The sequence below is a fragment of the Camelus ferus genome, chromosome 12, assembly GCF_009834535.1.
Source record: "Camelus ferus isolate YT-003-E chromosome 12, BCGSAC_Cfer_1.0, whole genome shotgun sequence".
Lineage (NCBI taxonomy): Eukaryota > Metazoa > Chordata > Mammalia > Artiodactyla > Camelidae > Camelus > Camelus ferus.
The window spans coordinates 26,377,612-26,402,887 of NC_045707.1; the positions used below are offsets into that span (position 1 = coordinate 26,377,612).

The 25,276-nt window shown below is 40.7% G+C and overlaps 1 protein-coding gene across 3 annotated transcripts in view; it reads right to left on the minus strand.

The window, feature by feature from the left end:
- The window catches only part of ANO6 (anoctamin 6), a 187,059-nt gene that overhangs the window by 39,906 nt on the left and 121,877 nt on the right, over nucleotides 1-25,276 (minus strand). For all 3 annotated transcript variants that reach the window (XM_032493262.1, XM_032493263.1, XM_032493264.1), the window contains 6 exons: nucleotides 24,503-24,790; nucleotides 24,174-24,287; nucleotides 21,834-21,949; nucleotides 16,695-16,829; nucleotides 7,871-7,976; nucleotides 4,291-4,351 (listed from right to left, as the gene is read on the minus strand). In XM_032493262.1, coding sequence (XP_032349153.1) covers nucleotides 4,291-4,351; nucleotides 7,871-7,976; nucleotides 16,695-16,829; nucleotides 21,834-21,949; nucleotides 24,174-24,287; nucleotides 24,503-24,790 — 820 coding nt within the window. The remainder of the gene's footprint in view (nucleotides 1-4,290; nucleotides 4,352-7,870; nucleotides 7,977-16,694; nucleotides 16,830-21,833; nucleotides 21,950-24,173; nucleotides 24,288-24,502; nucleotides 24,791-25,276) is intronic.

Consider the following 25,276-nt stretch of genomic DNA (forward strand, 5'->3'; position numbering starts at 1 on the left):
GTCTCTGTCTATTAACAGTCTCTTGACGAGCCCAGCCTGGAAGAAGCTCTTTAAGCCACTTTGAGTATCTTCCTTGTGTTTCCGTAATCCCTCCAGATTTTGTCATTTTGATCTAGGTATTAGAAATACAGGTGTTCTTGAAATTTGTATTGATTTTCAATGAAGAAAATCCTCAGTTTCCTTCTCTGCTAAGAAAATTACTGCACTTCATGTAAAAAAGCAGCTTCCTTTCATTGTTTTACAAGAATCTGTGATGCGGGACGTGAAAGTTGAGCTGTGCTATAGCACCAACAGGTGGGCAGGGACGAGACGACAGGACTGAGCTCGTGCGGTGGGAAGGCTGGGGCTGTCTTATTCCTGCTACAGAAGGAAGGGTCCGTATCTGTGAGGGGGAGGTAGGACCAAGGATGAGAAACCAGCATTTTCTAACCCGTTTCTATTTTTCAGAGTCCCAGATAAAACACTGCAATTATATCAATAAAAATAAGTACGTCTGCATCCCTCGAAAAGCACGCTGTGACTTTATTACTACACATGGCATTTTCTCACTGACCTAAGGGCTGATGACAGCCAAATCGTTGGCACGGCTCTTATTCTGTGCTCATCCCCTTTTTGTCTTTGGAGCCTCAGGTAATTTGCCTCCTCTCCCTGAGTGTTATTTTCCTCATCTTTCAAATTGGGAGTGTAACTGCCATTCATTGGCTCAGCGTCTATCCAGCAACAGGAGATGGCTTATGAAAACAAAAAAAGCAATATAGCAATTCTAATCTGTGTTCCCTTCCTCCTCCTCCCTGAACTTGGACATACAGGGTAAAAAATGGCATCTTTTACTAAGTCCTGAACTTAAGAAGGAGCAGTTCTGATGAGGAAGTCAGAGGAGTGCCATGTAAGCGAGAAATGACCTGGTGAAAAAGAATGAGCTGCCAGCAGATCCTCAAAACCCATAAGGGTGCAAACCCTGGGAGCTACAGGCATGGGTGGGAGTTTCTTAGTTCCCCATTCTACAAAGCTGAAAACTTTGCAGGGTCCATGAAAGACACTGATAGCCCAGTACAACCGCGCCATGTCTTGGAGTACGCCGGGGCCACATCGCCGCGACTTACAATGCTGTGTGTCCCACAGCGAGAGCCCTGGGGCCGGGGGTGACTGTGTCTGAGGCTGGACAGGAATTTCCTGTTCTGTTTCTTTTGCTCTCTCTCTTCCTGCAGCAAAACAACTGGGAGGACTCCAGTGGGGAGCACTGCACTCACGTTCTCTGGCAAACCACACACCATGCAGCTCTAGCTGATCGGAGAGAGGACTGTTCAATGAGCATATATACACCAAAGGCAGGCAGAAGGCTGCCTGCGACCTTGGGAATCCAAATCAGCTTGTCCTCTTAATCAGGACATTAGACATCTAAAGAAAGTATGCATCAGATGAAGACGATGCCCATAGACGGCGTTGCTGGTTATGTCCAGCATAAGTCCAAGGCACACTCTGGTAGATGGGAGCGTTCTGGTTGCTTTAAGAGTTTGCTGCTGAAGGGCTGGGACATTTCATCGGGCCTTGAGACTCTCCAGACCTCTTTACTCACAAAGGCAGACAAGGTAGATGACCCAGCTCAGCCTTTATTCCAGCTTCCTAACCAAAAGGCTACGAGGTTGAAAACACATTTGTCAGACTCTCCTGCAGCAAGGGTTCCAGATGTGGCTTTAAAAATGCCCATCAGAGTTCAACATTTGCAAATATTAACTACCATATATAAAAATAGATTAAAAAATAAATTTCTTCTGTATAGCACAGGGAACTATATTCAATATCTCGTAATAACCTTTAATGAAAAAGAATGTGAAAATGAAGTCATATATATGTATGTATGACTGGAACACTGTGCTGTACACCAGAAACTGACACATGGTAACTGACAATACTTCAATGAAAAAAAATATATATATCTATTAAAAAAAATGCCCATCAGCGGCATCTGAGCGTCACTGAAATCAGAAACCCAGATGAATGGAGGCAGAGGTGGTTGGAGGAGCTATGTTATTTTGCTAGGGTGGATGCAGCTGGCGCGGGAGAGATCTAGAAGGAATGGCTGGCTGCAACAGCCATTTACTGATCTGCAGGTGACTTAGGGTAATTGCTTCCTGAAATCCTCCCCCCCTCCTGATGAGCCAGGTGTCTGGCGTTTTTCTGGAAATCACTAGGCCCAGCCTAGAACACAAAGGTAAAAATTAAAAACTGCAGTCAGGCAGTGAAGAGGCTGGCAGGAAGCATCGGACAAAAGTAGGTCAGAAACAACAAGGAATGGGGAGGGGAGAGAACGTGTGCTGAGAACCCTGACTTCAGCGGTGGGTTGTCGGTGGTGAGGACTCTGAGTCAGTATGAGAAGATGGATTGGTGTGGGTTAAAAAGGTGGCCATTGTTCAGATAAAGTGTGCGATGTGGACTATATTTATTAGAAGAGGTTTTTTTCCCCCTTCAACTTTGATCATTTCTAGGGAGCAGAAAAACACTCTGCCACAAACGTCTAGGTGCAAAAGAGGTGCTATGGGATGACAGTGGTATGAAAAATTTCAGTTTTGCAATTTCAGGCTTTCCTTAATGAGGTTCACAGCAGTAGCTCTCATAAGGCAGAGGTAACAAGAAAAGCAATATAAGGTACTTAAAATAAAGTCATCATCATACGTACATATCCTTGAAGATACACATATGGTGCTATGAGCGGGGCCGAAATGTTTTCTGCATTCTAAAATCCGATGAAATAAAATCACTAGCTCATTACGCCTGGCAGTTCTATAAACATGATGTAGTTAATGATCACAGAAAGCAAGATCGGCTAGGAAATTTGAGATCTGTCTTTTTCAGTGTCAAAGTTAATGTTTTTTGTTTTATTTAAAAAGTATTTTTTTAAATTAGGGCTGTCAGCATCCATTGGTATATGGGGTTCAACAGATGTGTGCAGGTGTTCTAGACTGAATAAGAGCGAAGACTGAGGTTTAGACAGTAGTTAAACATCTCGCCCGTGTGATCGGCACCCACGCTCTTACTGGAGATTAAAAAAAAAGAATGATGTATTTTACAATGGAGGAGTACAAAGGATATTAGTTTTTAGACTTGATCTTTATTCTTCAGTGTGGCAAATATTAGCTAGTGTTTTGTCCTCAGCCAAAGCATGCTAAATGTCTGAATGACACTGTGACTTGTTAGGTAAGTTTGGCCATCTTACAGTTTACTCCGTGCAGGAGTGGCAACTGATAATCTCTTAAAAGTGTCCAAAATAATTGGCCTGTCTGTTCTGTGATTCATTTGGGGACCCTTCCTGGGCATAACCACTGCAGAAGAGAAATCCCATCAAGGACACCTAGAAAGACCGGTTATCCATACGTGTTGTGAGGGTTGATGTCTTGTCTTCTCCAAAATAAGACACTTGGTTCTGTTTCTTCCCCGACCTAGCCACACCCTGAACTCTATTTTCCCCTTGACTCACACAGTGAAATTGGAAATGCATCTATCTTTGAACCTGGAAATTTTTTCTTCAGTGGTAGGACATTTACATCAGTTAAACATGTAAAAGTCTGCATTTAAAGAAGATGATTATTGCCTTATTACATTAATGATGCTCTTCAAAGTAAATCCTATAAACATAGAATTAAAGCTTCTATATACAAATTACATTCTTTAGGATCCTATCTGTTCTATGTATTAAACAGAATGTTATTATGAGAGTAGCTGCACACACTTATTAACTATTCACTCATATAGACGTGTATAAAGAAGAAAGCTTACCTGGAATCCTCGTGTTGCTGCTTTTCCCGAACCCCAACCCCACGAAAGTTAGGTTGGATCACAGCTATGGGGGCTGTTCCAATCATGGTTCCCAATAAACATGGCCTTCCTGCATCCAAGCCCTTGGGCAGTCCCCCCACCTCCTATTGTTGGGTTGACCATGATTTGTTTTGGTTGATGGGAATTTTGCAAACTTGATGCAGTCGCAGGCTTAAAAGATGCCTGCACACTGGGGCTCCTCCTGTCTTGCTTCTCTTTGGAGCCCTAAAACCCCCCTGTGGAGAATGCTGGGCCAGCCCCCTGGGGGATGAGCGACCGCGTGCAGCAAGATGAGCCAGGCCAGTCAAGCCCCACAGACCAAGCCGGGCAATTCAAAGTACTAAAACTGGGTTACTTTGACAACCTAAATAAAACTATACAATGCTATTGAGTTAGGTGCTTGTATGATCTTAGGGCTTGTTTGCTTATTTTTGGTTAAAAGGTGAAAGAAAACTGAAAAAAATGAACATAACTTACCCCAGACCCCCATAAATACTGCAAAGACTAGGGTTCCAAAACTGTCAAAGATGCACAATTTCTGGAAAACACAATAATGACATATAAATGAATCACGTCCTTCACTTACTAGAGTTCAGCAAATACGCAACGCCTTGTATGTGCTACAGTCTGGGAATTTCTTTTAAAGCTGTTTCCTAGTTTGACAACCAGCATATCTACTACACACTGACAGATGGGATTTCTTATTTTCTTGAAAGCAAGCAGCCTTTGTTGTATTTACCAGAGTACATTTTCCAAAGGAATCTTTCCATATCATGATACAGAAACAGGCACAGCTGCTAAGATTCCACTCGGTTTAAAGCCTCTCACAGGCTTTTGAATAACAGCCTCTTTTTACAGACTATCATGGTGAATCTGAGGAAATAGAATGGCTTGATGAATACAATCAACTCCAAGCAACTTTTCGATTTACGATTTGTACCTTATCATCCCACCCTGGTCAGAGGGTAAGTTCCTGAATTCCTCCTCTTCACGAAGCTGGGGTTTGTTTTGAGATGGCTCTCTCCCAGAAAAGCTCTTTCCCTCAAATCCAGTGATGAGTTTTCTCCCATCACTGACAGACACTTCCATTAGAATAACGGTGCACGGGCGCTTTTCTTGACTTTGCAAAGACGGCAGTGATCATGAATGTGCCAACTACAAACCAGCACTTGCCATCTGCCCCCCTACAAGGACTGGATCATGCTGGCACTTGCCTTCTACCTCTGCTTGGATTAAATCACGAGCCGCTGCAGCCTCTGACCTCCAACACCCTGAAAGGTGTTCAGGGTGGAGGTCAGGAATGAGGCGCTCTGTGCTCTGGGAAAGCTGGCAGAACGTGCCTTCAGTTAGATATTTTCAGGAGAAGATTTTATAAGCCCAAATTCTTCTGTCTCCTCATATCTAGAAAAGCACTAAAATTATTAAAGGTGACATCTGCTCCTGGTGACCAGCAGCAAGCCTCTGTCTAAATGTGTGCTTAACTGTATGCACCCCCCCTTCACTAAAATCATATATTATACTGAGTTCCCCCCACCTCTTCAGGGCAGCTCCTCAGAGCTATCTGAGATGCTGTCTCCCGGGCTAGAGTTCTCATTTTGCCCCAAATAAAACTTAACCCACAACTCTCACGTTGTGTGATTTTATTTGTCAACTGATGAATACATGACATACTCTGTTTACTAGTTCTGCTAAGTTTCATCTTTTTGTTAGTGTACAAATAGTCTATCTCCCTCTACAAATGCCTGGAAAAATCTTTCAATTAGGTACCAATTTTTCATGAGTGAGCATTTTTATATCTCCTAAAATAGTCCATAAAGTTAATGGAAAAAAGTAGCAAACAAAATATCAACTTTATGCTAGATCATATAAAAAGTAAAGATCACATGGTAGAAAAAGAAGCTATAGGCTAAAAAAAAAAAAGCAAACTTTTCAATGTTAAAGAAAATTCAAAGCTGATTCTAAGGAAAACTACTTTTTTAAGGTAAACTTTACACTGATGTAAAATGAGTAAACATTCATCTATGTAAAATATTAGTTAAGTTATTTTTGTAAAATAATATCCACCTACCCATCTTCTCATACATTCTATTTCCAAAGCATACAGATGCCGCTCAAACTTCCACTTATATCCTGGGCAGAAAGCACAGTCCCAGATTGTCTGTCATCCAATTATTCCTCTCAAAACTCCAGCTCAAGGAAGACAAAATTAACACACAAGTGACCTCTCCTGGGAGCAATGCTCCCCACCTATTCCTTCAGCCCTGGGACTGCACGGAACACAGACTTCAAATCTTGCAGCTTGGACTCTCACGGAACCATCTTTCCTAAGTCGTCATTTAATGTCATGCCTCAGCCCTCATTGAAAATTATTATAAGAAAAGTCCTATGAGACACAGTTCTGCATGTCGTAATTTATTGAGGATTCTATCCAGTGTTACTCTTTAAGGCATCAGTGCAAGCCTCTCTCTACTCGATACCTCCCTTCTTGCCCTGATACGTCTACCCACCCACTCCAGAAAGAAACAATCCTACTTGTGATTTCTTCACCCTATTAGGCTGAGAGGAAAAAGAAAAAGTAAAGAAAACCAAAAACTGGAAGCACATCTCTCAGTGCTGCAGAGAAAAACAGGAGCCACAAGAAAAAAGAGGGTTTACTGCCAATGCCAAGTTCCTCCCAGCTGCCAGACTCAAGACGAGAGGTATGCCCTGCACTCTGATGAAAGGGAGTTAGGGGGCCTGGATGGAGTCACCGTGTTTGCCACATGTGTAAGAATCAAGGAACCAAGAGAAAGAATAAGGTGGTCGACCTTTCTGCTCTACGTGCCTCAGAAGCAACATGGAGGCCAGAAGTAGGAGAGAAGATAAGCAGGGAGCTTTCTCGGTAAGAGGCTGAGCTTGCCTCCTCGGCAGGATGGCAGAGAGGGAAAGCCAGCCGTGGTCACGACGGCCCCAGGCAGCACGCTGGTTCAGTCAGCTGGCAAGGAACACGGTAATGGCAAGGAATGCCGATTTGCTGTCAGCCTCTGACTCTGTCAGTTACCAGGTGGGCGACCTTGAGCAGATTATTTCATCTCTCAGATCTCAGTGTTTTAATCTGTAAAATGGAGGTAACACCTCTTCTGCCTGTCTCACAGGATTGTTTTTTGTGTCGAAAGTGATAATACAGTCCAAGAATTTTGCTAAGCATAAACCACGAAGTGGCACCACTGTAATAGCAGTGTATCCAGTTAAAATGTAAGACTTACATGGATTGAGCTTCTGATATGCTGAGGTCATAGAGAGATTCCTCAACTTTCATGGCAGAACTAGGGGACGAAGAAAGATCAGGACAAGGGTGTCTACCACGTATGTCAAAGTTGTCAGGAAAACTCTGAACCAAGCGGGCTACCTTTCTTCCTGTCTGGAGTTTCTGGCGTGCCTTTCAGTAAGCTCCCTCCAGTCTCAGTGCTTTTTCCTAAACCTCCTGGATTCCAAGAAGTCCTCTAGCTCAAGGCCATCTGCATGTTTAAGGGGAACCAGATGTGTTTTGTGGGAACATTTCTGAGACAAAGTGAATAACTGTTATCATTTGTAGACAAAAGCTTTCTTACGCATATTTATAAATTCAGTCTAAATCTGACCAGCAGCATCTTTAAAAATCCATGCAGAGTTTCAGCACGCTTTCAAAGAGGGAAAACACAGTACAAATTTCAGGTTTCCATCCACCCGAATTAAGGAAAATACTTACAATAGTAAACCTATTAAATAGTACTTATGAGATAAGACGGGTTTGAGATTTCTGCTTTGATTATTTGAAATACTCAAATAGTTTCAATTCCACAGTTCCTCACTGACCCTCCAGGCGATTTTAGATAAGCCTTTTAATTTCAATTTGTTGTTTTTAAAAGAGGAATAAACACATGCATTTCATATCTATCTTTTCAAATCTATCTTTCATATCTCAGTTGATAATTACCTTTCTAAATTCCTCAGAGGAAAAAATTTAATCACTATGTTGTGCTAAAGTTATTAGAATAAAAATCTTTCATTACTTGAAAATGTTTGGGGAAAAAAATACCTTTGAGGACTCGCAAGTAGCATTGAGCTTCCAGAATGGACAAAGCCTGTCACACTGAGGACACATTATGATCTTGCCGCCAATATCAGGATCACAGACTTCTTTGCTAAAGAACAGAGAAAAATAAAATTTAATTTAAAAGAACTTTAATGAACAGGACTTTTCACCAGCAGGATAAAAATCCAACATCTCTTCATAAGAAAACTAAATTCTTGTAAAACTAGGAATAGAAATGAACTTCATTAACCTGATAAAATCTTGCTACATAAAACCTATAAAAAATTATACTTAACAGTAAACTGTTGAAAGTACTTCCTTTAGATCAGAAACAAGACGATGGGTCCTGCTATCCCCACTTCTTTGCAGTGGCGGTCCCTGCCAGCGCAGTAAGTCAAGAAAAATAAAGATAGAAGGAATGGCAATGAAGAAGAAAACCTGCTCTCCCTAACAGATTCCATAATTGTCGACACCGGACAACTCAGTAGAGCCTGCAGATAAATTATGAGACTAAGTGAGTTTAGTAAGTTTGCAGGACACAAAGTCAGTATACAACATATATACAGGGTCACAAGAAGAAACTGGGTCTCGAAAGATCTGCAACAATGAGGAATTAATTTTTTAAAATACCATTTTTCAATAGCTTAAAAAATATGAAGAGCCTAGGAATAAATCTAATTCAAAATGTATGAAATTTATATGGAGAAAAATGATAAAACTGTTCTGAAAGAGTGAAGAAGACCTGTATAAATGGGTACATTATCACGCTCATAATTTGGAAGAATCAATATTTGAAGATGTCATTTCTCTCTTATTTGAGCTGTAAATTCAATAGACGAGCAAAGGGCTCAGAAGGGTCAAGACGCTCCTAAAGAACAAGGCGCTCCTAAAGAACAAGGCGCTGTGGGGATGGATTAAGAAAAACCGACCTAGAGGGCAAAATCAAGAGTTCAGAAAAAGACCTCTGCATCCCCCAACACTGACATGAAACAGGCAGAGTTGGCCCAACAAATCAGTAAGGTGAGAACTGACATTTCAACAAACAGGGAATGGAATACCCATACAAAAAAAGGTGAAACTGAACCCCTAAATCCTATCATGTACAAACCAATTCCAGGTAGAAAATAAAAATGCAACAGTACCAACTTATCAAAAAAAGTAGATTATCTAGATAACCTGGGGGTAAGGAGAAATTCTACTAATGGAAAACAAAAAAAGCATAAATCATAAAGGAAAATATCGATACACTGAAAATCCTTAAAAGTGATAACTTCATTAAAACACCACAGAGAGGAAAAAAAAAATAGCCACAGACTAGTAGAAGTTTTGCAACATGTAAAAATGACCAAGGGCTATTCATGAGAGTTGTTCTAAAAAATTGTAGTCTACAAATTAATAAGAAAAAAAACAGCGAACTGACAACAGGTTGCACACTGCTCCCTGTAGGAGAAGCCATGCAGATAGACTCTTACGTGAATGGGGCTGGAGCTGTAGGATTAGTTAGCCTTGCAAATAATTCAGTTAAAAACAAATGCGCATGGGATACACTTCTAGATTTACTGAGTAAAGATCCTGGAAAACTTGCTCCTCTAAAAAGCAATGACACTGGCAAAATTTGTCAAAATTAACCTCTGTAGAGCTCTGGAACTTAAACAAAGGCTTCCAGCAATCCAAGGAGTGTTTATGTAAGGGAAAAAAGCTAAATCTCCATAAAGATACTGAGCTTTGTGGCATTATAACTTGATCTATCGCCATCCCCATATCCTCACCTAAATGGTGGCCTTTAAAAGCAACAGTCTCACAATCAACGCAGCCTAAAGGCCACTAAAGGGGCAGAAGCGGTTTGAAGTAGTACAAAAAAACCCATCCCCAGTGAACTGTTACTATTTGACCTATCTCAAACTCATGCTGTGCAAACAGCCCTGTCCCCAGAGTGTCTGTTAAAAACAATTAGCAGAAATTATTTAACATTACAATTGCCTGAGGCAGTGATACCAGTAGAGACTAACTAGATTCTGACTAGAAAACTTAGAAGGCAAAATTCAGTAATGAGACGTTCTAGGGGTGGAGGTAGAGTTAAAAAGCTCCAAAAAATTCTGGGAATTGTAGAAGGCCATACGCATGTGTGGCACACGCCAAGGAGAGACCTGAGAAAACCTTAAGCCTTCAACTCTGGCTGACCTTGAGGTTCCGCATAAGTAAGAAGTAAAGGCTACGGAAGAGCTGTTACGGAAGAGCTGTAGATGCCTGCTGCTGCTGAGGGCATCCCTCAACATGCAAACACAGAGCCACCTGGCAACAGCTCAAACAATGATTGGCCCCAGGCATTTAAAGAAATCACTGTCCAATCGTTATTACAATGATGACAACCAGGCTTTCTGCACACATACAGATCTCATGGCCATGCATGATAAAGAATACAGACTTTACAGAATTTGTTCAGGAAAGTAACTAAATAAATTGCAGCAGCAGCAATGACAACGGAAGCCACAATAAACCCTGAAGATGAGGAAAATCTGGCTTTCAGATCTGCCACGTTATAATATTTTAAATGCCCAGTTTTCATCAGAAAATGACAAGGTATACAAAGAAACAGAAAAGTTTGGCCAAAACACAGGGGAAAAAGCAATCAATAGAAACTTCCTGAGGATGTCCAGACACTGGATTTACCACACAAAGACATGAATAAGCAATTATACATATGTTCAAAGAACTAACAGAAACCATGCCTAAAGAATTAAAGTATGTGAACATCTCATTGTACAGAGAATATAAATAGATAAAAATTATTTAAAAGAAATTGTAGAGATACAAAGAAAATGACTATAATGAAAAATTCACTGCAGAGTTTTCTCTGTAGATATGTACTGGTTGAAGAAAAAGTCAGCTAACTTAAAACTAGTGAGATTATCCAGTCTGTGGGAACAGAAAGAAAAAGGAATGGCAAAAAATGAGCACAGTGTCAGGGATGGGTGGGACACCATCAACAATATCAATACACACATAATGGGAGTGCAAGAAGGAAGGAGAGAAAAAAAAAGGGGCAGAAAGAATATTTAAAGAAAGAATGGCTGAAAAACTTCCCAAATTTGATGAAAACATTAATTTGTACTTCCCAGTAGCTCAACAAATTCCACGTAGAATGAACTTAGAGACATCCAAACACAGGCGTATCAGACTCAGTGTGTCAAAAGACAAGAGCAAAGAATCTTGGCAGCAGAAAGAGAAAAGTGACTCAGCATACACAAAGGCTCCTCAGTAAGACAAACAGTTGATTTCTCATCAAAAACCATGGAGGCCAGAAGGCAGTGGGATGGTATCATCCAAGTGATAAAAGGAAAAGATGGTCACCGAGTATTCTACATCCAGCAAAGCAATTCTTCAGAAAAATTAAAGGAGAAATTAAGACACTCTGAAAGAATCCATTGCTAGCAGGCAGGCCCTACAAGAAATACTAAGGATAGTCTGGCAGGTGTAAATGAAAGGACACTCACCTGAAAAAATAAAGAGCACTAGTGGAGGTGACTACATGAGTGAAAAAATAAAACAGTATAAATATAGTTTTACAGGTAACTGTTTTCTCCTATTTGATGTAAAAGATAACTGCAGAAAACAATACTTATGAAACTGTGTGGACAGGCTTATAAATGCATGAAGATGTAATCTGTCTGACAATAACAGCACGAGGACGAGGGACAAGACTGACACCAAAGCAAAGGTTTTGTGTACTATTGAAATTAAGCTGGCATTCATGTGAACTAGATTGCTTTAAAACAAGATGTCAGTTATAATCTCCAGGGCAACCACTTAAGAAAATGCCAAAAGAGAAGAAGAAGGAAAAAAGGTAAAATTAACAACAAATTAAAATGGTATATTAGAAAATGCCTATTTTGTACAAAAAAGGTAGTTATAGAGGAATGGGGGCGAAAAAGACACAAGACATATGGAAAACAGATAGCAGATGTAACTTCAACCTGATCAGAAATTACATTAATGTAAATGAATTAAACATTCCAATCAAAATACGAAAGGCAGAAATAAATGGAATAGCGAATAGATGAACAACAGAGAAAAATCAACAAAAAAGAAAAGTTGGTTCTTGGAAAAGATCAACACAATTGACAACTTTTTAGCTAGTATTGGAGAAAAAAAGAGAGAAGATTCAAATTGCTAAAATTAGAAATGAAAGGAGGGACATTACTACTGACTTTACAAAAATAAAAAGGAATATAAGGTAATACCATGGATGATTATATGGTCAACAAATGAGATAATCTAGATGAAATGGATACATTCCAAGAAGGACATAAATGACTGGAGCTAATTCAAGGAGAAATAGAAAACTTGAACAGCCCCACAGTAAGTACAGTGACTGACTCAGTAATCCAAAAACTTCCCCCAGGGAAGTGCAAGGCCCACGTGGCTTTGCTGTGAGTTCTATCAACTACTTAAAGAAAAAAAAAATCAACACTTCACTAACTTGTCTGAAAATAAAGAGGTGGGAACACTTTCCAATTCATTCTATGAGACCAGTGTTACACTGATACCAAAACCAGAAAAGGCATCACAAGAAAACCACAGACTACTATCTCTTATGAATATAAATGCAAAAATCCTCAACAAAATACAAGCAAATCAAATCCAGTAACACACAAAACAGACCACAATCAAGTGGGATGTATCCAGGAATGCAAGGGTAGCTCAACATATAAAAATCAACTCATGTAATATGCCATATTAATAGAATAATGGACAAAAACGAGGAATGGAATAGAACTTCCTCAACTTGGCAAAGAACGTCTATGAAAAACCTAGAGCAAAGATCACACTTAGTGGTGACAGACTGAATACTTTCCTCCCAAGATCAACATTGTACTAGAGGTTCTAGTCAAAGCAACCAGACAAAGAAAATAAATTAAAGCCTCTAGATTAGAAAGAAAGAAAGAAAATTATTTCTATTCCAGATGACATGATATTGTATATTGAAATCATAAGGAATCCACCAAAAAAAAATTAGAATTAATAAGCCAGTCCCCCAAAGTTGTAAGACACAAATCAATATATAAAAAAGTAATTATATATCTATACAACAGCAATGAATAATCTGAAAATTAAATGAAGGAAATAATTTCATTTATAATAGCATCAAAAAGAATAAAATATTTAGAATAAATTTGAGAAAAAAGTGTGAAACTTGTGTATTGAAAACTATAAAATACTACTGAGAGATGTTAAAGATGACCTAAAATAAATGGAAAGCTGTTCTGTGTTCATGGATCAGAAGCCTTACTATTGTTAAGACGGCAGTCGTCCTTAAAATGACCTATAGATTCAATGCAATTCTGGCTTTTTTGCAGAAATGAACAAGCTGATCCCAAAATTAATATGGAAATGCAAGATACCCAGAATAGTCAAAACAATCTTGAAAAAGAACAAAGATATGACGTTTCTAATTTCAAAACTCACTAACAAAACTACAGTAATCAATATAGTGTGGTACTTGCCTAAAGGACAGACAAATAGATCGATAGCAAAGAATTGAGAGTCCATAAACAAACTTTTAGACATAGCCAATTAATTTTTGACAAAGGTGCCAAGACAATCCAATGGGGAAAAAATAATCTTTACAAAAATGGTGCTGGGACACCTGAATATACACTTGGAAAGAAAGTTAAATCTTTACCTTATACTGTTTACAAAAATTAACTCAAATCATAAATCTAAAACTCTAACTTTAAAAAGATGAACACTGAGAAAACCTTCACGACTTTGTATTACAAATGCTTTCTAAGAAATGACACCAAAAGTACAAGCAACAGAAGAAAAAAAATCAGGTAAATGGAACTTCATTAAAATTATAAACTTTTGTGCTTCCAAGGACATCATCAAGAAAGTAAGAAGACAGTCCACAGAATGGGTGAAAATACTTGCAGTATTTTCCCTAATAAGGGACTTTTATCCAGAATAGACAAAGAATACTTAAAACTTGACAACACAAAGACAAATACAATTCTTGTGGTAGCTCACAGCGAAAGGGAATATGACAATGAATATATGTATGTTCATGTGTGGCTGAAAAATTGTGCTCTACAATGCTTTGACACAACATTGTAAAGTGACTATAACTCAATAAAAAAATGTTAAAAAAAAGAATAAATGTAAAAAATAATTTAAAAAAGACAAATACAATTAAAATGGGCAGAGAATTTGAATAGATGTTTCTCCAAAGAAGACATACGAATGGCAAATAAGCCCATGAAAAGATGGTCAGCATCAGTAGGCATCAGGGAAACAGAAATCAAAAGCACATACCACTTCATACCAACTAGGATGACAAATATATATGATATATAAATATGTAAAAAAAAAAATATATATATATATATATGTAAACCTGGTAATAACAAGTGTTGATGAGGATGTGGAGAGACTGGAATCCTCATATATTACTACTGGGAATGTAAAATGGTGCAGTCACTTTAAAAAATACTTTGACAACTCCTCAAAATGCTAAAAGTAGAATATCTCCCAGCAATTCCATTTTTTGATATATTCTCAAGAGAACTGAAAACATGTGTTCACACAAAAAACTTGTCCATGAGCATTCAGAGCAGAATTATTCATCATAGCTAAAAAGTGGGAACAATCCAGATGTCAACTGATGGATGGAGAGGCAATGTGGTGTATTTATAACAATGGCGTATTATGTGAACACAAAAAGGAATGGTGTACGGATAATACGCTACACCATGGATGAGCCTTGACAACGTCACACTAAATGAAAGAGGACCATCACAAAAGGCTGCACACTGAATGGTTCTACTCATCTGAAATGCCCAGAACAGGCAAATCCCTAGAGACAGAAAGTAGAGGGGCTAAGGGAAAGGAAGGTTAGGGAGTGACTACTAAAGGGTACTGGTTCCTTTCGGGGATGATGAAAATGTTCTAAAATTAGTGGTGATGGTTGCACAACGCTGTGAATGTACTTAAAACCCCTAATGCACACTTTCAAAGGGTGCATTTTATGGCATGTGAATTATATCTCCATAAAGCTGTTATTCTTAAAGGATGCATAAGCTTTAAACGGGCCTTTTATAAAAGAGGAAACACCTCTGTTACCCTCTGCTTATGCAAACGTATTTTCAAAAGCACAGAAAGTCAGTCATATTTTGTAGGGATACAAGTATATGTGAAAAAGAATATACAGTGTATGCTAAGGAATGATAAAAATCAGTATTTAGTGTGGTGGTTACTTCCAGAGTGGAAAGTGAGGGGATGAAATTGAACAAAGCACTTCGCAGGTAACAGGTATGTTCTTTTTCTTAAACTGGGTGATGGATCATTATCCCTTACAGCTTAAATACATATTCTATTCTTGTGAATCTACTCAGTATGGAATATTAACTGAAAATTTTTAGCAGGTAGAGCTCAGCAGTAGCATGCATGCTTAGCACACACAAGGTCCTGGGTTCAATCCCCAGTACCTTCATGAAAAAAAAAAGATTAAAAAATATTTAAAATGCATATATTTTAAATATTTCAACGCTACTTAAAAATTATATAAGCAGAGCCCAAATAGTTTTGAGCACAGGGAGATTATCCCCAAGACACCCCCACCTCTACCCCCTAAATCCTCTGTAAATTAATCTGTGTCAAAGAGTAGGAAATTTGTGGTGTGACTGTCATTTCCTAAAATGAATTATAATGAGAACAACTACCATGCAAGAACCTTATAAAAACACCACCTTTTCACTTTGCCGCTGTATTTCTGAGATGCCTTTTTCTGGTTGGAACAACATACGAGACAATGGAGAAGCCAAAGACAAATTTAGGCAAAAGACATCAACATTCAGCCTTTGGCCCTAAACTCTTTTTTGGTGAAGAGAGGAGAGTACTTCCAACACCATCTGCAGCTTTGTAGCTAAGAAGCCATACTGGGCACACACCCTCAGAAAACCTGTTAAATAGAACAGATAATGATGCCTATACATCAGAGCTGCCGTGCACGCTTCTGCCTCCAGAGCCAGGCTGATCGGCTCAGGGCTAGAAAAATTTGGTAATCAGCTCATCGCTGGTGCCCAGAAATGTGGATCTGGCCGTCACATCTGGACAGAGGCCAAACAAGAGAAAATGCCTGGTTCGGTGCTGCACCCCTCTGGAGGTTGAAACCACCAAAAGCAAAGGACTAATTACACAGTTGAGAACAGCGATGGTGAAATTCAGTGTTCTGGCATCCACGTATTTCCCTTTAGACAGTGCAGCTGGTGTTTTAATTTCGACATTAGGCACAAACTAATTCTTTATCACTTTCTTCCTCTCCTAACACTTAAGGGTTATCATTTTGTTTTTCAAGTAAAACAAAAATATTGTTCATTTGAGTTTTTCAACATGTATTTCTTCGTATATATTAAGAAGTCATTTCTAAACACATAAAAGCACCAGTTTGACCAGTTTTGCCATTGAAACCGTGAGGAAATCAGAGCTGCTCTTGGCCCACATCTGTAAGGGCTGAGTGGAGCATTCCTCTGGGGGCCAGAAGTTCAAGGATGATCCTCCCTCGAGACCTCCTTTCTTTTTCAAACAAAGTCTTATCTTAAGATATTGGAGTGTTTCCTAAGGGTAATATTCCTGTCAGAGGTTGGGCTGCGTTATCTAAGAAAAATTTTTTTCCACTTAGTTATTATGCTCAGGACAAAAGGGATACATCATACAAAGCAGAAAGTGCTCTGCAATGAGTCTTCTTTTACTAAACCAGTCGGAGACCCTGAAAATCAATTTATGTCTGGTCAACTTTTCAGCACAGTAACAAGGAATAAAGAGAAGTTACCTCCAGGTACAGTTATTTTGATTAAAATATCCGTAGAGAAAACAAGCCACGCCCACGACTGCTGCCAGGAGGAGCATCTGAGTGTAATAGCCCAGCCAAGCAAAGTAGATTCCAATCTTCTCTCCATAGTATTTCCTGCAAAGACAGAAGGCAGTTTCAGAAGACACATAATCACTCTGTAGCTTCATCCTCGTATTAATTTCTTTCTTTTGTTTTTTTTTGTTGTTGTTGTTTTTTCTTTGGGTGGGGGGCGTAATGAGGTTTATTTATTTGTTTTTTAAATGGAGGCATTGGGGATTGAACCCAGGACCTCATGCATGCTAGGCATGCACTCTACCACTGAGCTATACCCTCTCTCCATCATATTAATTTCCGATTCTAAATAAAGGGGGCTTTAAGCTTAAACCTCTGACTCAATTCACACTTAAAACGCATGCGTTTTCATAGCAGACCCCGAATTCTACTGTGAAATAAGAAGTATTTTACACATCACGGAAGTACTGATCACTGGTTCGCGTGTGGAAGCAAGATAAATTAGAGCAGAGCGAAGGCGGGGACAAGGCTGACTATGGAGCAGATACAGGGTATCGTCATCACTCGCTGGAAAGACTGGCACATTCAACAAACTCCCCCAAAGACTGTTCTTAACAAGTGAACGTCAACAACTGGCTCAGTTATCTGCTTCTGCTTTATCTTGGGAACTTCCCTGGAGCAAATGCAACGTAAACCACAGATAATAAGAAAAACGGCTGATAATGACAACAACTAGGAGTGCAAGGTCTCTCTGAGCAAAATGTTTATAAGACTCATTGTGAGAATGGGAGAGGGCAGGAGGGATGTGATTGAGGAAGGTACTGCCCTGTATTCTTTTTATCTAGCAAGTCTATTGTTCTAGGTTTTAAAAACTCTTGGATGTTTCTCAGTTAATCTGGAGTAGATGGAAGAGGCCAGGTAGGCAAGATTAGAAGAAAGGAGGCAGGGCATGAAGTGGCGCCAGGCTGGTCCTGAAAGGGAGACAGACACAGACAGGCAGACACAGAGGGTTTAGGGATGAGGGGGAATAATTACACGGCTGTTCAGGTATCTTAACTGGTTCACTTCTGACTCAGCAGTGGTTGGTAAAACCTGTGGATTTCCTCAGCTTTGAGGCCTCTCTGAGGCTTCTGGCTCAGCCTGGAGCTGGGCTGAGCTCGGTGGGCTTAGCCTCGGGGGGACTCAGCTCTGAGAACAGCCTGGAGTCCTGGGACACTTCACGCAGGAACCCCCTTGGGCTGGACCAGCGCTCACAGGGCAGCTGTGAGACCAGCTCCATCTTCAGAGACCTGGGCGTGGACCATTCCATGGGGAAAAGGGCTGAGCCTGATGCGGAATCAGGAGATGGGAGGGACAAAGTGTGTTCATTCTCCTATGACCGGGGCTTTGTGGCCTGGCTCACAGATGGCAGGCTCAGGATGGTGTCTGGGAGAGAAAACCCTGGCAGTGGCTTTGAGATGCCTTGGACTCTTTCCTGATAGGCTTTTTGTAATACATTCTTACCAACTATCCGCCCTGGAAATGCCACATTCAAAACTGAAAGCATGTTAGAAGTTGCCTGCTCCAGCTGCCCAATGGTAAACACATCGTGCTACAGTTAGAGAGCCGGTCAGGCAGCCTCTGCCTGGATACGTACAGTGACAGGGGGTTCATTACTCACGAAGGTTACATCGTCAGTACGAAGGTCAGAAAGAATTTTTGAATCTTAAACAGATGCCTGCCTCCTAAATCCTTGCTGAAAGGCTGGGAATGATGAGGATCCCTGCAAATGTAGTTCTGTCTGATCATTCTCTCTCTCTGCCAAAAAAAACCCCAATTCTTAACACCAATTTTTCAAAATTCAGCTTTGATTTCTTTTTATCAAAGTTATACCGTACATTCATTAAAGAGTCCAACAGTTCTAGAACACCGACTGTAAAAAGGAGCAGTTCCCAACAGCCTCCCCCACTTCCCGGCCAGAAGCAACCACGTTCAGCTCCTACTGCTGACTCTTGGAATACTTACCCCCCTATCTCTAAATAATGTACTTGCAGCGTAGCCTACGGACTTTTTCAGTTCTACGTATGACCTACGTGACTTTCTGTTTTGGAAGATGAGGATCAAGCTCTCTTTCAAACCCCATCTCCCATACACACCCAAACCTCCGTTCTTCCATCCTCTTAACACAATTACATTATGATTTCGATCAGCTCAATATCTTTGCTCTACACTATTAGGACTCGGTGCAGACCGTTCACAGCTGTAGCAAGCTGTCTGCTAGGTTCACTTTTTTTCTTCCCTACTTCGTTTTTCCTGGAGTTAATCATTGTCTTGGTGGTTCACAGCTGAGTTTTCTGTGCCCTTATCAACAATTCAACCCCAGACCTCCCCCTAATGGATAACTTTCTCGCTGCTTTCTAACACATTGTCTACAGATTTCATCTCCTTGAATAAATCTCTTCAGATCTCCTTCAACCTGGAGTAATGACATGCTAGTCTTGTCACAGAGCTCAAGGGTCACTGGTGGGAAGCAACAAAGGGAGCACGTGGACCAGGAGCAGGGAACAGTTCGATGTACTTTCCTTAGCAAAATATACTTAAAATAATGGGAAAATTGTTTTCTTTACTTACAGATACACACACACACACACACACACACACACCCTGAAAGACCATAAAGAATGATTAAAAAGCCATCAAACTCATCGCCCATCAAATACTATATAACATAAAACAAAAGTAACAGAATGGAGACATCATATAAATATGAACCTCAAGGGGGATGGGGTGTAGCTCAGTGGTAGAGTGTGTGCTCAGCATGCATGAGGTCCTGGCTTCCATCTCCAGTACCTCCATTAGAAAAAAAATAGTTAAAAAAGAACAGAACAAAATATTAACTTCAAATATTTACATACGTACAAACACCCTCTTTTGAAACTGTATTCTACAAGATAACCCGAGTTCATGAGAGAAAGTGCCTCTTCATGACTGTGATCCTGGTGATAGATGAGGGAGGAAATTAGAGTATGACCACACGAATAAAATCCCTTACGAAATAATGAATCTAGGTGACAATCATTAATGGCTGCTGTCTTCACGAAAAAAGAGAGACAACGGGACATCATGTACCTTGTGACAGAAGTACGAAACGCCACGTAACAAGTATCCTCGCACAAAGTTGAACCTCAGTCAGATCGAGCTTTTAGGGGAGGATCAAATCACTTAGCTAAGCAAATATGCAGGATGGAGAAACCAGTCTAACACCACAAAGGAGAACGAAATCAGCCAAACAGAAAATAGAGAAACCCCTCAACAATCGCAAGGAAAACAAGAGAGAAACAGGAAAATGACAGATTAGAAACCATTTGAGAGATGTTAGTTGCGACATCTGAACCTTGTCTGGGTCCTGATTTCAACCCCAAAACTACTTAAAAATATATTTTTTTTGTGACAATCAGGGAATTATTTCATAACCCTTAAAAAAAGGAATCTTCCAATTGTATTTAAAAGAGATCTTGTCATTTCACGAATCAAAGGTTAAGCTGTGTAGGATTTTCTTCAAAATGATCCAGCAGGTGGGGGAGCGGAGGAGGTGGAGATAAAAGATGCAACAACAGTGACTCTGAGTTTATAATTTCTGGAGCTGAGTGGCTGATACAGGCAGGCTGGCTGTGCTGTTCTCTCTACTTCTGTACATGTTTGAAACTTTCCATAAAATGTGAAACAAACAAAAACACTTCACAGTGTTTTAAAACTCTCACTTTGAAGGTTAAGAGGTTTGCCCAGGGAGGTGGGCACCTGCATGGGGCACTGAGATTAGAACAGGCCCCTGGCTCCAGGCCGACCTGGGGCTGCCTAGACCCTCCTCTTCTCCTCCTCACCGTCCACATCCAACCCATAACCACGTCCTGTCAATTCCACTCCCCAAACGCATTCCACACTGGCTCCCACCATCTCTCATCTGGCCCGCTCCCAGAGCCTCCTACCCGGCCTCCCTGCTTCCTGGGCCCCTGCAATCCATTTCTCCACACTATCTTTGCAAAATGTGAGCGAGAGAAAATGACTGAAGTGCTTACACTATCATGACTGCTTCTCACTGCACTCAGAGTCTACACTCCTTTCCTGGGCTCCCGACACCCTTCTAAACCTCACGTCTCATCATTCTCACCAGCGCTGGCTTTCAACATCTCCTCAAACCTGCCGAGTGCATTTGTGCCTCGGGGCCACTGGACAAGCTGCCTGTTTCTGGGGTGACTTTTCTCAGATCCTCAAAGTCTGGCCTCCTTTTCACCATCCACACCTCAGCTCACAATGTCACCTACTCAAAGATAGCTTTCTCGACTCACTTCCCCCAACGTCTCCCCATCTCAACACTGTGTTATTGCCTTCATTTCAATCAGACATTTCATTCCCTTATTTGTTTGCTTATTTTTGTTTGCTCAGTTGTTCTTGGTCTCCCGGTCCCCAGCAGCCTTGTCCAAACAACATAAGCTCCCAGGGAGCAGCCGACACTGGTGCTTTGAGAAGACACATGCTAAGCGCGATGTTACAGTCACTGGCACAGTGAAACGGTATTGAACAGCAGACACAGCAAAGCAGGGAGAATTGCTAGCTCTTACTATATAATTTAAGCAAAATGTAACATTTACTTCTGTTTAATGAAGAATTTGGTGGGTCTTTGGTTCCCAGTTCCTGGAAGGTAACCTCTGAAGCCTTGAACTTTCCCAAGGTAGGAGTGTCTTTGTTATTTGTGGCGGACCCTTGGATGGCCTGTGCTCATGAGGTGACTCAGGTTGGGGACTGGCCAGCCAGAGACACCAACCATGTGATTAGAGGGTTGGGGCTTTGAGCTGTGTGATATCTGAGCGACCACCGGGAGAGGAAGGGGCTGAAGGGTCAGGGTTAAGGAAAGGTTCGAGTTAGGGTTAGGGTTCGGGTTGGCCGTGTAGGTAGTGACTCAATCAATCGTGCTTTTGTAATAAAGCCTCCAGTAAAAACTTAGGGCAACGAAGCTCAGAGCTCCCGTGAGCTTCCTGGTTGGTAACACTCGTGGAGGACTGTCACGCTCAGACACCACAAGGGCAACCCTGAGCCCTTCCCACTGGAGTGCTCTCCACAACAGCTCACCTGATGAGATCCAACGGCTGCTTCTTATATATGCTTCGAGGGTGAGCCCATTCCCTGTACAGAAGGTACCGTTCATTGGGGCAGCTGAGGTCCTTTGACGGAGTGCTGAAGTTGCACTGGGAAGCAGAAGCAAACAGGTGAGCGTCACAATCACCATGTGTTCACATGTTCCATTGATAAAACGTGGTGCTAACAAATTATAAGGGGCCCTCATTTGCCAGAAGGGATGGAAGTACCATATAATTTTTCATAATTCTCAACCAGGGGTAGTATTAACCCCATGAGGGTCATCTATGAATGTGGGTGGAAAGGAACGCTTGGACGTTACACCACAGGTACCTGGTGAGAGCCGTGCAGACTGCTTAATGTCCTACAATCGGGCCGGTCCTAAACAGGAAAAAAATTAGGCCCCCAAGTGCCCAAACTGCCACAGTAGAGGAACATCTGATGGCCAGCCCCCTCCTTGGACACCCAGGGGAACCAGGGACTCTGGCTGGTTAGGGGCAGGGTCAATTCTAAAACCCAGGCTTTTTTGCCCCACAATTCAGTAGTTATTCTGTGACAGCACATGGAATATAAACAACAAAGAAACCTGACATGATGTTATACATTTAGCTTAGTCAAGAAACAAAGCTTAAATCCAGTCATTCTCCTTCCCACCTGACCTACTTTCCTTCCTCCATTACTAGAACCAGATTATCACCCGCCCAGCCTTCACAGGGGTCCTGACCTCCACTTACCTCCCTCCCAAACACCACGAGATTATTCCTTAGCCTAGACGTGGGACCAGCAATTACAAGAGGCATTAGTGGAAAAGAACTGGTTGTGTGCAGACGCCAACTAAATACCATAGAATCCTGGCGTCCCATATGACTAATCATGACAGCTCTCTGCAAGTGTCCCCAAAGTTCATTTCAGGCTCTCATTGCTAATTTTGCTGGGATACAAATATAAAACACGTGGACTGCCAGGCTGGACTGCTATGCTGGGTCTCTGAGCCAGAAAGCTCAGGGTCTGCTTCTCCACCCAGCTCCCTGCTCTCTGTTCATGCATGTGTATCAAGCAGCTGTTTAGTGTCCTTGTTTTAATCGTGTACAGTCCATTTCAGTACTGTTTTCATCCACAAATACATGTACCACACAGTAGTAATGATCAATCTCCGTCTTTGCTTTCTTTGTTCTTAGAGAGTCAGATAAATGGATACCAAATATAACAAAGTCACAGAGCACTATAATATAGTATTTCCTTTATTTCAATGGCAGAATTTATTTAAAGAGCTTAGATATAATATCCTTACACTTACGGCATCATTAAGGGTCTGAAGCAGTCACATTATAAAAATTTCATTTCATGAGATGTTATCAGCTAGAGAAGTGCTCTAGAATTTGAGGGGTTGCTGTCATCTCAGAACGGAGTCCCTAAAAAACGTCAACACTCTGCGGTATTGCCATCATGACAAGAACCCAGACAGATGCCTTTTTGAAATGCCCTGTGATATCTAGCGCACAGCCAGAAAATGGTATTTCAGAGGGGAACGGCCTGAATTACAGAAAATGATAAATGAAATGGTCTGACATGTATCTCTCTTACAAAGAACTAATACTTTTTTGGTCGATAATAACATCTTCTAGTAATTATGAAAAGAGCTGACAGATATATCGTACTTACTACATGCCAGGGCTGTTCTAACATTGACATGGATTCATTAATCCCCACAGCAACTCTATGAGGTAGGTACTATCGTTATACCCATTTTACTGATGAGGAAGTTGATAAACAGAGAGGCTAAATGATTTTTACAAGGTCAATCAGCGAGAAACTGGCAAGCAGGTGTTCCAGCCTGAGTCTATGCTCTTGGCCACTGCTTTCTTTTTTCTTTTCTTTTTTTTTTTGGTGGTGGTGGGGAGATAATTAGGTAATTTTGGTGGGGGGTGGGGGGGTAATTAGGTTTATTCATTTATGTTAGAGGAGGTACTGGGGACTGAACCCAGGACCTTGTGCGTGCTAAGCATGCACTTTATCATTTGAACCACACCCTCCCTTCTTGAGTCTGTGCTCTTAACTGCTAATCCGCACCGCCCCACACATTAACTATGGGAGAGCTACAGTTTGTTCATTCATTCATTCACTCACTCACTCATTTAAACTCAGGGTCTTCCCTGTGCCTGGAATTCAGCAGTGAACAATACAACATGATTCCTGTCCTACATGAGCTTGTACCCTTCTGATATATTGTCTTCATTTTACCCAGGAAAAAACAAAGTCAAGAAGATTAGCCCTTTCCTGTTAACACCGGAGGATACGTGAGGTGCTTTATTTCATTTTTGCCATCTGACTTACATCATGGAGAGGGAAAGCTGCCTTGTAGATCCCGGAGCTCACAAGCTTGTTAATCCCGAATTTTTTAACATTGTCCGTTATTTGATACTTGATCCGAGAAAGGATGAAGTAAACCTAAAAAGATGCCGAAAGAGAGTGTGTGGTTTATACAGGGTAACTAACCAGTCACTGTTTACCGTCTTAACAGGAATCTGTAGGTGTATTTCTTTTCTTTCTCTCTCTCTCTTTTTTTTTTTTTTTGGCAGCTTTTAAAAATCAAACTAAACCACTAAATAATTCAACAGCAGGTTCTAAATCACCCCCAGCAGCTAAACTTGGTTTAGACTTACAATGCGGCTTCTGGTGGCTGGATTGAAGAATGTATCTCTATCCTGAATATAAAAGTCATTCATGCGGCTCTTCTCAAAAGGGGCAGTGAAAAACTCTTGCTCTGGCTTGATGATACTCTCATCCACCTGGAGGACTTTGGTAAACCAGTTGAAATTACCGAAGGCTGAGGACCGGGTTTTCAGATCATTGGGCTTCAGAGGCAATTTGATGTGCATTATCTCAGCGTATGTACACAGCACCTCCCACGGGGCGTGCACTTTTACAAATACAAGCTTATCATCCAACACCTATATTGGGGAGAATGAACACACAAACCAGGATACCAACTATTTTCACATTTTTAGTGCACAGATTTTTCTTATGTTGCTGGTAGTTAAAACACATGTGCAAACACGCACACACGACACTGGTAAAAGTGAAGATGTAATAAAAATAGATTTGCAAACCATCGTACATTTTTGCCTTAAAGATAATTTCTTTGTTCAAATTATTGAAAAAGTAATTAAAATCCTTATAGTTCTTTCATAAAATTACCGATGTTTTAGATGAAGAAAAGCAAACTTGTTAATTTTTAGTCCTGAATTAGTAACTAAAAATAAAAATACTAGAATATTCACTGCAGTGGTGTTGCAATGACAATTTTTTAAATTTCTCATATCTAGAAGAGGACTATTTAATGTATTACGTATCTGTTCAATATAGTGTTATACAGCCATTAAAAAGGATTTAAAAGAATTATATTTATTGATATGGAATACGTAATAAAAGGAAAA